We start from the raw sequence: 15,625 nt of genomic DNA, 5'->3' as shown, positions 1-15,625 counted from the left end.
GAGCAATTTGGTTTTCGACATGGGCATTCAACCACTCATCAGTTATTAAGAGTTACGAACTTAATTCGGCTCAACAAATCTGAAGGATATTCGACTGGAGTTGCTCTTCTTGATATAGAGAAAGCATTTGACAGTGTTTGGCATGAAGGTTTGATTGTAAAATTGATGAATTTTAATTTTCCTCTGTACATCATTAAACTGATCCAAAATTATTTATCAGATCGCTCACTGCAGGTAAACTATCAGAATTCTAAATCTGATAGATTACCTATAAGGGCTGGTGTCCCCCAAGGCAGCATACTGGGGCCCATTTTGTATAACATGGTACTTCTGACTTACCTGATTTACCACCAGGGTGTCAAAAATCTTTGTTTGCAGATGACACGGGCCTTTCAGCCAAAGGGCGAAGCCTTCGTGTCATTTGTAGTAGATTGCAAAAAGTTTGGATATTTTCTCCACTTACTTGCAAAATGGAAAATTTCCTGAATGCTTCCAAAACTCAGCTTACAATTTTCCCACATAAGCCGAGAGCTTCTTATTTGAAACCTTCTAGCAGACATATTGTCACTATGAATGGGGTTCCAATTAATTGGTCTAGCGAAGCTAAATATTTAGGACTTCTGCTAGATCAAAAATTAACTTTTAAAATCACATTGAAGGCCTTCAAGCCAAATGTAACAAATATATTAAGTGTCTATATCCACTTATAAACAGAAAATCAAAACTTTGTCTTAAGAACAAACTTTTGATTTACAAACAAATTTTTAGACCTGCCATGTTGTATGCTGTGCCAATATGGACTAGTTGCTGCAATACCAGAAAGAAGGCACTTCAGAGGATTCAAAATAAAATTCTGAAAATGATTCTGAAGTTGCCTCCGTGGTATAGTACCAATGAACTTCATAGAATTTCTAATATTGAGACATTGCAACAAATGTCCAACAAAATAATTTCAATTTTAGACAAAAATCGTTGCAATCTTCTATTGCAACGATTAACTCTTGTACCCTTAGTATAAAATAGGTTAAGTTTAGTTTAAGTAGAAAACATTGTAATTCCTACATGGTTCAATTCAACCAGAGGAAAAAATTCTAACTGCTAGAGGCAATTGAAATGTATTAATAATAACTAAAAGCGTAACATAGCAAATAAGGATGATAGTGTTAAGAAAACACGGAACACCTAGTCTAAGAGATGAATGCATGTATTAGATAATTAGCAAATAAAAATAGTTTAAAAAAAAAAAAAAAAAAAAAATAAAATGAGCCCTTTATAAGCATGTGTCGTATATTTAATCAATGTTCTATAGTATACTGCTTTTGACTTTTCTCTTTCTCGTTCTGCACTTCGAAGAAGTTTTCTCCTAATATTATCCCCACCTCGCCACACGTAACATCAAAATGAACTGGTGAAATAGATTGTAGATGGAATTGTAAACAGAAGTAGTTATATAATAGTTAAGAATAGTAGTATTAAGCTAAAATTGTATCATTTGGAAACATTGTATTTTCTGTTGATATGAAAAGAAGAGGAGGTTTTGCGCCCATTTGAGAAAGAGCGCAAAGTGCTCTACTCAAACGGGCTTTTCCCTGCTCCAAAGAAATAAAGAGGAATGAAAGAAATGGGTAGCCAGAAAGAGATGAAAGGGTAAGATGAATACACCACTAGGTGTTCCAATCTGCCAAATACACTATTCAGCCATCTTGGATTTTAGTATGGGAGAGCCAGCGGGTTTGTTTTCGTTTTGCACTGAAAATTAATTTTTCACCCCCGCCTTTTTCTCTTCCATAAACTTGCCAGATTGGAGCACCTAGTAGTGTATTCATCTTGGTTTAGGGGTTAGGGAAAATTCGCGTAGAATTTCTGAGGAAGTTGCCTCAGGAATTCCACCGGAAATCCCTTTGGAGATTCTTTCGCAAATACCTCAAGATTTTTTTTCAAAAATTTTGTTAGAGATTCCTGTTAGCGTTTAACTTAATTTCTAAATTAAAAAAGACGTTAATAAAAATTACAAAAAAATCAGGATTTTCAAAAAAGTCCTCCAGAGATTCCTTTAGAACTATTTCCAGCAAATCTTTCAGAACTTTCTGCAGGAAATTGCTTAGGATATTCCTCAGTTTTTTCAGAAACTCTTTCAGAAATTTCTTCGGAAATTCCTCTGGAATTTTCTTCAGAATTTCTTCAAACATTTCTGAGGAAGTTCCTTTATAATGTTTTTCGGTTATACCAGCGAAAAATCCTTCGGAGAATTTTTTCGATTTTTTAGGAACTCAATGGAAATACCATTTGGAATGTATTGGAAAATCCCTTTGAAAAAATGAAAAAATCCTACATTTCTCCACACTTTTATTCAGGAACTTCTCTAGAAATTCCATCGGAATTCGAATAAATTTGGTCAAAATTGGCGTGATATCAGAATTTTTTTTCGGAATAATGTTGGCGTATATAATTAAATTTCAGTGAAAATATTCAATTAGGCGAGTCACGTACCCCATCGTACCCTAGTTTACATCCTCTAAAGATCGCGGATAGTCAGTGAATATTCATGTGTTTCATGTGCCTCTTAGCCTCTTATCTCTTGCGCTTTATATAGATATAAAATGAAGAATTCAATTCTTCGGGTCTTTTTTCTTAGTAACGAACCACAATTCCTACGTTCACAAGAAAAGCTGTTTCACACTGCTAGCTAAGCTTTATATATAAAAATAGTACAACATTTAAGTAGTGTAAAATAAGTATGATTACTCATGTTCGATATAACGTACAACTTTGAAATCGATATGTACGTTATATCGAAGTTTACCTGTATAAGCGGATAGCCTGAAACCAATCCTGATATTTAGCCTAAATACCACAGTATAAACGATAATTATCTAATACATTCGTAAGAAGAATTCAAACATCACGAAGTTCAAAAGACTACCACAAATCGTTACCAAACTTGCTTGAACATCTAGGGGGTGATTCAAGTAAGACGTCCGCTACTTTCAAGACCCTCCCTCCCCCTCTATCTCGCTTTATTGAATACCTAGTATATATAGTGCCACAAAATCTTAGACCCGTTCCCCTCCTAAAACCTTTGACGTTATTTTTGATTGACACATAGGGTGATCGTGCTACCCACATGAATATATTAACTTAACTGTAAAACTGCCTAATGAACATTAAGCTTAAGAAAAGAATAGTCCGGTGGAGTATCGAATTTCAAACATGTCTACATACCTGCACTCCTGTTCGCTGTGGTCGTTAAGATCGTAGGCGTGTGGCAATGGGCCGAAGATTGTGCAACTGAAATAATGCTTCTGTTCTGAGGCACTACTGCGTACTGTGCGATGGGCGAACCAGAGGGACCACTACTTGACAAGTGGATTAGCTGCGTCTTCATCGTTTTAGGGTCTGCCAACCGTATTGCTGCATCTGTTATCTGCTGATGCCGGGGTATTATGCTGTCTAGTGATAAAATTTGATTTTCTCCAACGTTTTTGACCACTTTAGCTACAACCTGTGGGGTGCCTTGACTGACGTTCACAGTTCGTATCACATTAGAAGATGGGTGAATGATAGGAGCTGATGATTTGATGATTTGTGTCACCGAAGTTCCTGGAATAGCAGTGTGGACCAAACTGGGAGAAGCCTTGGGCACATCCACCAGTACATTCATATTTGTTGTTGGTTTGACCACATTAATTTCTTGGCCATCGTTCTTCAATGGCAAATTTATAGCTTTGGTAATTAACGATTGTTGTGACAATTGTTTGATCTGAGCTTGCTCCTTGACAGTCGCAACAATTGGACGTATTTTAGCACCACCAGCTCCGCTCAGTACGTTGCCTGCTGATTTTATCTGTATTACGTGAGGACTTCCGACGCTTGATCCAATCGTTTGGAACACCGTCGACGTGCCTCTGGTACTAGACGATGAAAGAGTAAGAGCAGGGATCTTTTGTATCTGTCGGGCTCCTTTTATTTGTTGTATATTTTGTACATTGGTTGAAATATTGGCGGAATTTATTATACAGGCAGTGTTGGTACCTGAACTAACAGACTGTCCCAGGATAACTGGTTTCGAAGTGAAAACTTGCTTGTTTTGCTGGGCAAGTAAATTTTGCAAAATTTGTTTCTGTTGCGCAGGTGTTAACACAGATTGCTGTCCTTTAGGCACGGTAATCGTGTTGATAATTTCCACCCCTGATGTTGGTGTAGCACTTTCTGCTTTGAGTAAGACAGACGACGACGAAGTGGGCTGCAAGAAACAAAAAAAGAGATTAATCCATAAGTTAACTTAACAAAAAAATCCTGAATAATAACTTAGTGTAGTGACTGTTTTCTTCAAGTAAAGTACAAGACACTGAAGACGACCTCACAGTTGAGGTCAAAATATGTATCTGCAACAATTACAAACGCGGTTGGAATTCAATGGAAAGTACTTAACTCGTTTTATGGCAGCTGAATAACTCACCTAGCGGTGTTGGTGCCTTTCTCGTGCATTTAATAAATCGTATTTTGACCATAACTTTTGAGCCCATAGCGCGATCTGGCCAAATTTCAATAGGAAACAATGGTAAATTTGATTCCGTAACACACCATGTAAATGTATCTACCTAACGCCACGTAAATAGGCAGTGAGTTATACATTGTTACACAAAATTATGTTTATAATTTAATCAAAAATGTTGAAGCAAGTACTACCTGCTGTTGGACGCATAAATGTCACATGTTACATTTTAACAATTTTGAGTGTGATGGCAACACTGAAGTATGAACTAGGATCTAGGTGTGTGAGGAATAGATGACAAATCTGTCAAATCAAAAGGGACAATGGTAAAGCAAAATGAAATGAAAGAAAATGATAATTGTTGTGGATAATTGAATTTCTTAAAAATATTTCTCTAAAACTAAATTAAATAAAAGTGAATTGAAACAAATAAGTGAATCACGTAAGTCATGCAATTGAAACTTATGCCTAGCATTCAATTAGAATAAAATTAAATCTAAAATCCTGAACTTATTCTCTACAGTGCTAGTGGATCGCATTTGAGTCGAATCTAATCGTAATAAAACTATTATGTCTGGCATAGTTCGTTATCTAGAAAAAAAACGGAACTATAGTAAGTAAAACAAAATTAAAAAGTTATTAAAATATGTTGAAATTAAAATAAAGCTTAAATAGGCCAGGAACTAATCACAAGAGATTGACACCGTTCATAGCACGAGGTTGGCAAATAAAACTACTTCTTGTAAGTGACATTTAGAATAATAACTATATGTACAATCGACAACTAATAAAAATATATTTAGTTTTAGCTGCTAGAAAAGCTGCTTGGAAAAATATAGTGCTTCTGATATCTGTCTGAACAAATTCTAAAAATATAAGGTTAAAAGACTATTATTCTTCCATTTAATTCCACTATTAATTGGAAAAAGAATTGCTGGAAGATTCACTCGCGCGGGAGAAGGACCACTTGGATCGATTGAAGCAGATGATGCTAGAATATCAATCGCAGTTCGACGTTGTTCAACAAGAAATAAAGCATCTAAAAACGTCTGATGATGTAAACCAGCCGAGACCAGCACGTCAAAATGTGAACTCCACATTTTTGGGAGAATCGTCTCGAACACCATCAGTTAAGATTGATACGTTGAAAATTCCTGTCTTACATAATAAGATGCCACTAGATGGCTACGCCAGCGACGAAGATGGAAGCGATCGGTCGTCCGGAGACGAGACATCAGAGGATGTGTCAGACGAGGAGGGAACGGAATCCGATGGTACACAACCGGCGAGAAACGAGAGAGCACGGCCCTTCTAAAGCTCAGTTAGCAGCAAGAAATGGAATCACAAGAAAACTACCTTTGTTCACCGGCAGACCAGAGGAATGGCCGTTATTCATTGGAGCGTTTGAAGCATCGACGGAAGCCTGTGGGTTTAGTGATGTAGAGAACCTTGTATGCTTACAAGAAAGCCTAAAAGGTTCAGCGTTATTAAGAGTTATTAAGAAACTGCGGCAGATGTACGGAAGACCGGAACAGCTACTCCAGTGTCATCTTGATCGGATAAGAAAACTGGACGCACCGAAAGCAGAAAAACTTGCCAGTTATGTCCCCTTTGGCAACGCGGTGGAGCAACTGTGCGAGCACCTAAAGATGGCTGGTCTGAAGCAACATATGATGAACCCTCTTCTATTGCAAGATTTGGTAGATAAGCTACTGGCCAACGACAAGCGCGAGTGGGTGCGTTATAAGAAGAAGAAGCAGCTATTCACATTGTGTACACTTTCCAAATTTCTTTCGCGAATCGTAGCCGAAGCGTGTGAGGCAAACGTGTCCCTGGACCCTAAATCTGATCAGAAAACGGTAGCGTCAACTAAATGCACGAGAGGAGCATTGAAAGGCGGAGTTTATAACCACAGCATTGCCGAAAACTCAAGAAGGAACGAGGGTGCTGAGAGGCGCCAAAAGCCGTGTGTAGTCTGCCATCGTATGGACCATCGTTTGAGATACTGCGAAGATTTCAGAAAACTATCGTCGAGCGATCGCATCAAGCTGGTAGAGCAGAGAAGGCTATGTAGAGTTTGACCATGGGAATGCGGAATGCAAATTTAAGCTCCGTTGCAGCGTTGGTGAATGCCAGCAACGCCATAATCCACTTTTGCATCCCACAAGTACCACCGTCGCAATGAATACGCACGTTCATTCAAACAACTCGATTCTTTTCCGGATTCTACCTGTCGTTCTACACTGCGGACAAAAATCAGTGCACACACTCGCATTCCTGGACGAAGGGGCGTCGGTGACGCTAATTGAAAGGCATTTAGCGGATAAAATGATGATGATGATGATGATGATACTACCATCTATTGTAGCAAGGCACCTGCCGATAGCACTGGCCATATCTGACAAACGATTTGATCATGATTATATTATTGTTTATATTTCATCAAACTCCTGTATGAAGGGCCAAAAATGGGTGGGGTGGTTCCATAAGCAGAGACACTTATGCGAATCCACGGGATGAATAGAGAATCTCCTTCCAGAAGAAAGTTCGTACATACAATAATATAATCTAGCCCTCGTTTCCCAGATTGACCCAATAGATGGGGAGAAGAGCCCGCCCTTTATCCACGAGATGTTAACAATAGGAAGTTGGCGATTCCACTCTTCCTATCCAAATCGCTTCAATCGGGTGCCCTGATGGTACTTTTATATAATCATATAGTTGCGATGTTATATACACAATGGAATATATATAATGGAATTCTCTCACCGAATTTCCACATGTTTGTCCCGGATCGACCGTCATGCCTTTATATAAGTAGTTGTCTTCAAGGATGGAAAAGCCAATTATTCGTCGAGGAATATCCTTGTTGAATTCATTAAATATGTTTCGTTTTGAATTGTAAATTTAGAATAGAGTTCTTGAATCCTGAAGAATAAAAGCAGTATCAAAAATTATAACACTAGATTTTTGTGTACTCTGATTTTGCCCATCCAATTTTAAAAATATTGTTTTTAGAAATTATATGATGCATAAACGTGGTAAGAGCAAAGCAATTGTATTATATTATAGATTAAGTAAGGATAAAATCATAAACGCCCAAAAAACGAACTAATTGGATATTCTAAATTAATTAAGTAAAATAAAGTGATACTTGGGTGATATGTCCGACTTGGTTTGCTGCAATTTTGCGTGATAAGATCCAGTTGCTGGTGCGTTTTTGTCCCCAAGCGGTAAACTAATCGATGGAGGACTTGGAACTGCTACCAGATTAATTGCCAGTGCTGTTAACGCCCTTTCCGAGATGCTATCTGCTGCTGGTAGAATGGCTAGATCCGGACGTACTGCTGATGTTGCTGGGGCTTGTCCATTTTGCGGAGAAGCTCGAGTTGCAGTCGAACTATTGCCAGATTAGTTGAGACGACTACTGCACGACGCTTCGTGAGGGAAGCTAGCGTGAAAATTTTCAAGGGGAAATAGTGTATTTCTTGGAGAATTCTTCGATTCCACACGGTTCTAGGCACTTTTTTACGTTATTCAGGTATCTAGGCACTTCACTGTCACACTGTATAATCTTTTGGTATCATTTTCTCTTTAATGAAAACTAGGAAAACTTGAAATCGAGAAAATATTGGAAATCTAGAAATCAAGGAAAATGACGCATCGAAACAAAAAGTCACTTCCACTTTTAACCATGGCATACAGGTCCAAGCAAACTAGATATTAGTCACAAACTAGAACAAACTAGATGTTGGTCACGCGAACAGATATAAGGACCTCAGGCATAAAGGATGGTAAACACAAAATGCACCAAAAACAGCCAACGGTATAAAGAAGGTATTATGCCTAACGTCATGGACCCAGCAATCTCATAATTTTTCATCAACACATTTCCTAAATGAGTGTTCAAGAAGTTCTGAAGAAATTCCCAAACATATTTCCGGAACATTTTTCTTCTTAAGTTCCTTCAATAAAAAACTGAAATAAAATTCAAAAAAATTTCCGAAAGAATTCTTAATCAAATTTCCAAAGAAATTTCTAAAACAATCTTAGAAGAGTATCTGAAGAAATCTGCAACGTATTTTATAAAGGTATTTCCGAGGGATTTTCACAAGACATTTTCGAACAAACACCTAAAGGAATTTAAAAAAATCGTGAAAGAATCGGCAAATGCATCTCTAAGGAATCTCCGGAACAATTCCTTGAGATGCTTTAGCAAAGAAATTTTCAAATAAAATCCTGGAGGAAGTTCTGAAGCAATTCTTAAAATTCGGAGGATTTTCCGAATCTATGGAGAAATTTTCAAAAGAATACCTGGAGGAATTTCCTATGTGATTCCTGGAGGAATTTCGATTAATGGGCTGAAGCAAATTCTGGGTGAACTTGCGAAGGAATTCCTTGAGGAATTTCTTAAGTAATTTACAACATTGTTTGGCTACCAAAAAATCTTAAAAAAAAAAAAAAAATCGCAATGTTTACTTTTTTGAGTAGATTATTTTGCTGCTAAAATCTATATATGGCACGTTTCGTTACCTGGGAATTAATGTAAAACTCCTGGAAAAAATCAGGGAATTTTGTTTTTACAGATGAGTAGACACCCTGTCGAATACAAATAGGTTTCAAACATCTTCCAGGCCAAACATTTTGAATTAAGGGAGTCAAACGCAAAGGGGTGTAAGTGAGAAAAAGTTGGTTTTGAGAAAAATGGGTACAAAGTTTTTCAATATTTTTTTGTTTAATACAAATTGTATGGAAGATCAAAAAATACTTATTTTCTGTGAATTTTCACATTTTTTATAAACATCATACAAACTATATCAACATATTGCCGCAAAGCTCGAGAACCAAAGTATTTTTTGCTGTACTCAACTCAATTTTGACCAAAATGTCACTTACATCCCTCTGCTTCTATCCCCCTCAATTGCGATTATACGTGGCGATGTTCCAGGTATATTCTGACAAAGTGTGTCTATTATATTCACACGTAAACCTTGATCAAAAAAGTGCGTCTGGACTGTACAAAACATCTGTTCAAAATATACATTGTTTTTTGCCAACATATTGATTCATTGGATGGAGATCAGTCACTCAACAACATATTTTGTTCTACTCCATCGTATTCTTTCAATTTTCTGTCATACTCTATACTAGTTTTTATATCACTACTAAATAGTTCCAGGAAGTAAAATAATCTCCAGAATGTTTCACTCATTTGTGTGTCTTAAATAAATTTATGACAGCGCTGCACAATAACAACATGCTGACAAATTTAATGGTGGTAATACTTGTTTCACATAAATATTGTAATGAATAAACTGATTCACAATTGAACTAAGTAAAAAACTTATTTTTATAAAACTTGGTTGTTTACCTGGGAACTATTTTCTGGTATGATCACTGGTTAGTAAACGACACTATGTACTATATAGATATACTCCGCGGTTGTGTTGGCCCTGCTCAAATATAGAATGATAAAGATCGAACTTACCAAAGTTACTTCTATAAAAGCGTTGACTGTACCAAACCTTTTTACTTCCGCTCTTACTTTGTGTATGTAGCCTGTAATGAGCGAGTTCTCCAGATCAGCCTCAGAGTGTTCGATGGAAAATACACATCTCAAGCGGCGATTATTTCCTGCGCATCTATTTTGTCGATCCAGTTTCATCTACTGCTTCAACCTCAATTTTTGATAGAACTAATTTAACTTGTGCACTCGATGGATTCTTTTTTGATATTTAATTTTGATATTTTTGATGAATTTTCAATTCTTCTTCCGCTTCACAAAGTTTTGTTCATAATTTATTTTCATCATTATTGACAGAACACGGCCATGAAAAATTTACACATCTATTCGCGACCACAACATACTTCGATCTCGAAAGGCATTTAGCGGATAAAATTGGCGCAAAAGGGATAAATCTACCACTGACCATCAACTGGACGTCGGATATTTCCAGAAGCGAGAACGACTCCGTATGTACAAACTTGTGGATTTCACCTCCTGGGGAGGGCGACAAGATGCTGCTGAAGGCGGTACAGACTGCGAAGGAATTACTACTCCCCTGGCAGTCATTGGAAGCTACGGAGATTGGGAAAAGATACGCTTTTCTCCGTGATGTACCTTTCCATTCATATGCAGGCGATCGTCCCGGATTACTAATCGGATTGAACAACATCCATGTCATTGCTCCAGTAGAAACCAAGCTCGGTTCACCTGGCAAACTAATCGCTGTTAAGTCAAGACTGGGCTGGACCGTGTATGGTCCCCAATCAAGGGAAGTATTGAGAGAATCTTTTCTGTATCATCACAAAGCAGTAAGCAATCAGAAAATCTATGATCTCATAAAAGATCATTACGCACTAAAAGAATCTGTGGTGGCGACTATTCAAGAATCCAAGGAAGAGAAAAGAGCCCGTGATATACTTGAACAAACAACAAACAACCTCATCGAATTCCCTAACAGTCTACCGATGGCTCTACGTCGTCTGGAACATCTGGAACGTCGTTTAGAAAAAACACCCGATCTGTACGAGAATGTTAAGCAACAAGTAGTCGAGTATCTCCAGAAGGAGTATGCGCATGTGGCAACCGCGGAAGAATTGGCTAAAATGGATCGTCGGAAAATGTGGTATTTGCCTCTAAATGTGATTCTAAACACGAAAAAGCCCGGCAAAGTTCGTTTAGTATGGGACGCCGCCGCACGAGTAGAAGGCGTTTCATTGAATTCACAGTTGCTCAAAGGACCTGACATGCTTACTTCGCTAACTGCTTTCGTGTGCCGTTTTCTAGAGCGACCAAATCGCTTTCGGTGCAGACATCCGCGAGATGTACCACCAACTAAAAATACGTACATGCTAGAAGAGGATTTCAGATAAGGAATTGGGTTTCCAACGCAGAGGAAGTGCTTCGAAGTCTCGGTGAGCAGAAGTCCTTGACGGAAGTTAGTCTGAGCCAGGACAAAATCACAGAATCAGAGCGTGTCTTGGGAATCATATGGAACACTTGTAACGACACCTTGTCATTCTCTACAAATCATCCTCATCTAGGAAGATTTCTCTGTGGTACAGAAAGACCAACGAAGCGAGTGGTCCTGAGTTGTGTTATGGGGCTTTTCGACTCTCAAGGCATGCTTTCTCACTTCACGGTACTTGGAAAACTTATTGTTCAAAACCTTTGGCGGCTGGGCTATGAATGGGACGAAGCTATTTATGACGGAAGTTGGTCAGAATGGAAGCGCTGGACCGAGTTATTGCCAGTTGTTGCAGAAATACACATCCCACGCGCGTATTTTGGCGAACTTCGTTCGGATGAAATCGATTCGCTGGAGCTACACGTGTTTACTGATGCAAGTGAGCATGCTTATGGAACTGTAGGGTACTTCAGAGCAGTTGTAAATGGGATGTAAATGTGCATTGGTGATGTCGCGCTCCAAAGTAGCACCGTTGAAAAGACAATCCATCCCTCGCTTGGAGTTAATGGCGGCAGTTCTTGGAGCAAGGCGAGTCAAATCATTCCATACCAGTCAATCGCCGGTCTGAATATTGAGGTTTTGATGTCTAACGTCATAATTTGGTACCTATTTTTGAAATATTTGGTCAAAACAGAGGTTTTATTCTAGAAAACTTGAAAAAAAATCTGAAGTCAATTTGTCAATAAATAAATAAATTTGTCACACCGGGATAAATTTTTTTTTTTTCGAGAGCTGACCAGCTGTAGTCTTAATAGACCGGCATCTCGGCTGGGCTACCCATGTGATACACAATACTAGCAGACGACTCAAGCTATGTTGCTCACTAGGTCACTGCGGCCTGGGTTTGTATTGTGATCATACCGATACATTATTCTTTCTATCTACAGTCTGTCAATTATAAACCGAACAAATAATGGAAGCTCAACATGTACATAGATGTTCTGAATAAGTAGTTAACATGTAAATTTAATTATTAGTTACTTGGAGCCGACATTCAATACCTAATAGTAGTCTATGTTGACAACGGGTGGTACTGTTGCCAATTCCAAGTAACAATTTCGAATAAAGATGTAATGATATCATTCTGGTAGGGTAGTTTCAAAATAGATTAATTTAAGTACTATTGTAATAAATGGACACATTGAAGAGCTTCCCTTATTTTAACACGGTTGAGTATCGGATGTTTGTCAATACGTCGTCGAGTTAATTGTATCCTATCAGTCACAGTAATGTCATATGTTAAAGTTTCAGTAGTCTAATAGTGATCATTATACAAAATTTCTGTCCAGTTGTTCCGTAATTGCTTTTTTGGTCAAGTTCTATTCCCTTTTCTAATATTCAAACCTTTATTATTTATTAAAATAATGAGGTCTAAAATTCAGTTATTCAGATTCAGGGTATACAATATTCAACGCATCATATGGTCTATCCTCATTTCCGTAAGTGGTCAAGTTATTAGTCTTGTAGCAATAATAGTGGTACTAGTTATTCTCTATTTTGTGAGTGCAATGGTCTCAATTAACTATTCTAAACAGAACTCTGTCTCTTGTCTTTCTGTCCACCGATGGTCATGTATTTATTTTCGTTTTTTATTATTTATTTGATATCTTTAAATTTCAGTCATTTATTTTACTATCGGTCATTTATTTTATTATAAGGTAAAGGTCAGCGAATTTGTCTTAATACGAGAAACACTAAGTCATGTCCATATATCCGCTAATTTTTCTAACTAACCTAATAGAAGGAAGAGAGAAACAGTTTTTTTGCGTTGATCCATGCAGCTAGAGAGACTAAAATAAAAAGATTATCGAGAAGATATAATAGATACATTCACTATCTCCAATGCCAAATTAGTAAATCTACAAATTCTACTTTTCACTACTAAAATTCTACTTCAGCTATACGGGTACAAAATGAATTATTGTTAGCTACTACTACAAGTATAAATAGATGTATGCTATTTGGATAAGCGTTTGTTTCAGGGTCTTGTTAGTATTAGAGTTATGTTAGTTAGACCCCTACTTAGCCCTGCCGGCACCTCCAAATTTACCAATAGGCAGTTGTTGTTAGATCGTGCGACACTAACCATTAGTTAACTTGGAGGCATGGTACCTCAAGTGTTTGGTATAACTGTTGACCTTATTTAAGTAAGATGTGATAAAAGTTTCTCTACGGAGCTTATTTTCAAACCATTACCATTAAAATAACGATATTCTTGTGAAAGAGATATAAAAAATGGAAAAATATCCTAATTTTTTAAATTTAGTGTTGAACTTAACCTTTGTTTGAAAAAAGCACTCTATTAAACAACAAAAATAAAAATAAAATAAAAATCTTTTTAAGACACTTGAAATATCAACGTCAAGCCCCTTATCCATGGACAGGGAGATTTGTCACACCGGGATAAATGGACGCATATTTGCCACAAAAAAAAAAGACATATAACAATCACACAAAAAGATACACAACACGGCGTGATGTGTCCTGAGGAACGTCCATAAAATATATTATGCTTTTAGGGTTATCTACAATCCACGTGAATAGTTCAGAAGGGTGGCTGGTAAGTATGCAAGGTCTTTCCCTACTTTCAGAATTAATATGGACGGTTGTCCATGAAAGAAGAGGGGGAGAGAGAGAGAGTATTATATTGTCTAGAACTTCTCCAAGTATAACGTGAACAGCATCTTGGGTGAAGGCGATATGAAACTGTGACATAATCAAAATATTCAAGGCCTGTAAAAAAGTGATCAAGAGGAACCTTTTAGCAAATAGAATTTATTCAAAGTATGAAACAAGTACAAAGGAGTCGGAAGATCAATGAAAAACGATGTTTTGTCACGGTGTGACAAATATGCGTACATGTTTCGCCTGGCCAGTGAATTTCGCATGTCACATTCGGGTTTTGATTGAAAAATCGTGGAAAAAATAGTTGTTTTTGGCAATGTTTGAGTACACCCCACAAAAATGAATATATTTCTATAGTTTACTGCGTTGGAGTCAAAATTTTGCGATAATAGGATGAATGCATTTTGAAACTTCAAATGCGTTTTTCTCATTTTTTCTCGTTTGTAACATGTGACATTTATGCGTCCGATGACAGCATTGACCACAGGAGTTTTCCCAGGCTGTTTTTTTTTCAGTATTCATAATAGGCTGTAGGCGAACTGTCTCTAAATATCGTGGTATGGCCGCGTTGAGTGCCACCTCGAGGATGCTGGAGCTAATCGTACTTCATAAGCTAGTTCAGTGCTACGCGAATTATATTTTACCAGAATAGCATGGATTTATGCCTAAGCGCTCAAAAACTACCAATTAGACTTGCTTCACCTCATATTTGATTCGCCAAATTGAAATAGGTCATCAGGTTGATGCCATCTACACGGTTTTATCAGCGGCATTTGATAAAATGAATCATGAAATTGCAGTTGCCAAATTTGACAAACTAGGCATGAATGTTAACATGCTTGTTGGCTTCGGAGACCACGTTTCTTCACCGTTTTTAGTTTACTCTTTAGAGAATTCGTGCAGCGAGAAACCAGTTATTGGGAGCCGTAAAAAGCAGTCGTTTATTCCATTCTATTAGTTTTATTTTATATTGTTGAATTTTTCTGAATAATTGTTATTTTCCATCTATCGACCCATTTGCATATTTTTGAATCGTCCTATAATAGTAGATTTTTCGTTCCGCTAAATGTTTACCGTGACCAGCCCTAATTCCGCGCATCACCTAATACCGTGGTTTTCATCAAAAATCAGAACCTGGCTATCATGGACATCCACGATCTTCCCCCACAGATGTCGAATGCCGTAATCCGTGATCATCTACAGGAGTACGGCCAAGTACTAAATATACGAAACGAAGCTTGGAAACATTTTTTCCCGTTTTTTTTTTCTAGGTCCTGAACGACTGTGCAGAATTCGGGACCGAATTTTTTTGCTAAAGAAGGCACGTTGCTGGAACGTCCACGAAAAAAGTTAAAGCGCTTCGAACATTTAGTGTTCAAACCATATGCAAAAAATCGTTTTTTCTGCCAGCACTGCCGTACTACGTAGACCAATAATTTATTCATTAATATATTAATTTAACTGAGTGTTATTTCAAAATAATTGATCTTATAGGGCTTTTGAGCTAATGGGAGCTATTTGGAATTATTTCACA

The 15,625-nt window shown here is 37.4% G+C and overlaps 1 protein-coding gene across 2 annotated transcripts in view; it reads right to left on the bottom strand.

Annotated features, from left to right (window-relative positions):
* LOC134211692 (nuclear factor related to kappa-B-binding protein) overlaps window positions 1-15,625 on the bottom strand; it is a 46,382-nt gene that overhangs the window by 15,466 nt on the left and 15,291 nt on the right. For both annotated transcript variants that reach the window (XM_062688825.1, XM_062688824.1), the window contains exon 5: window positions 3,223-4,243. In XM_062688825.1, the coding sequence (XP_062544809.1) occupies window positions 3,223-4,243 (1,021 nt within the window). The remainder of the gene's footprint in view (window positions 1-3,222; window positions 4,244-15,625) is intronic.

The sequence above is a fragment of the Armigeres subalbatus genome, chromosome 2 (assembly GCF_024139115.2).
Source record: "Armigeres subalbatus isolate Guangzhou_Male chromosome 2, GZ_Asu_2, whole genome shotgun sequence".
Lineage (NCBI taxonomy): Eukaryota > Metazoa > Arthropoda > Insecta > Diptera > Culicidae > Armigeres > Armigeres subalbatus.
Note: the sequence above shows the minus strand (reverse complement) of the source record. Positions and strands in the feature narration are given on the sequence as shown.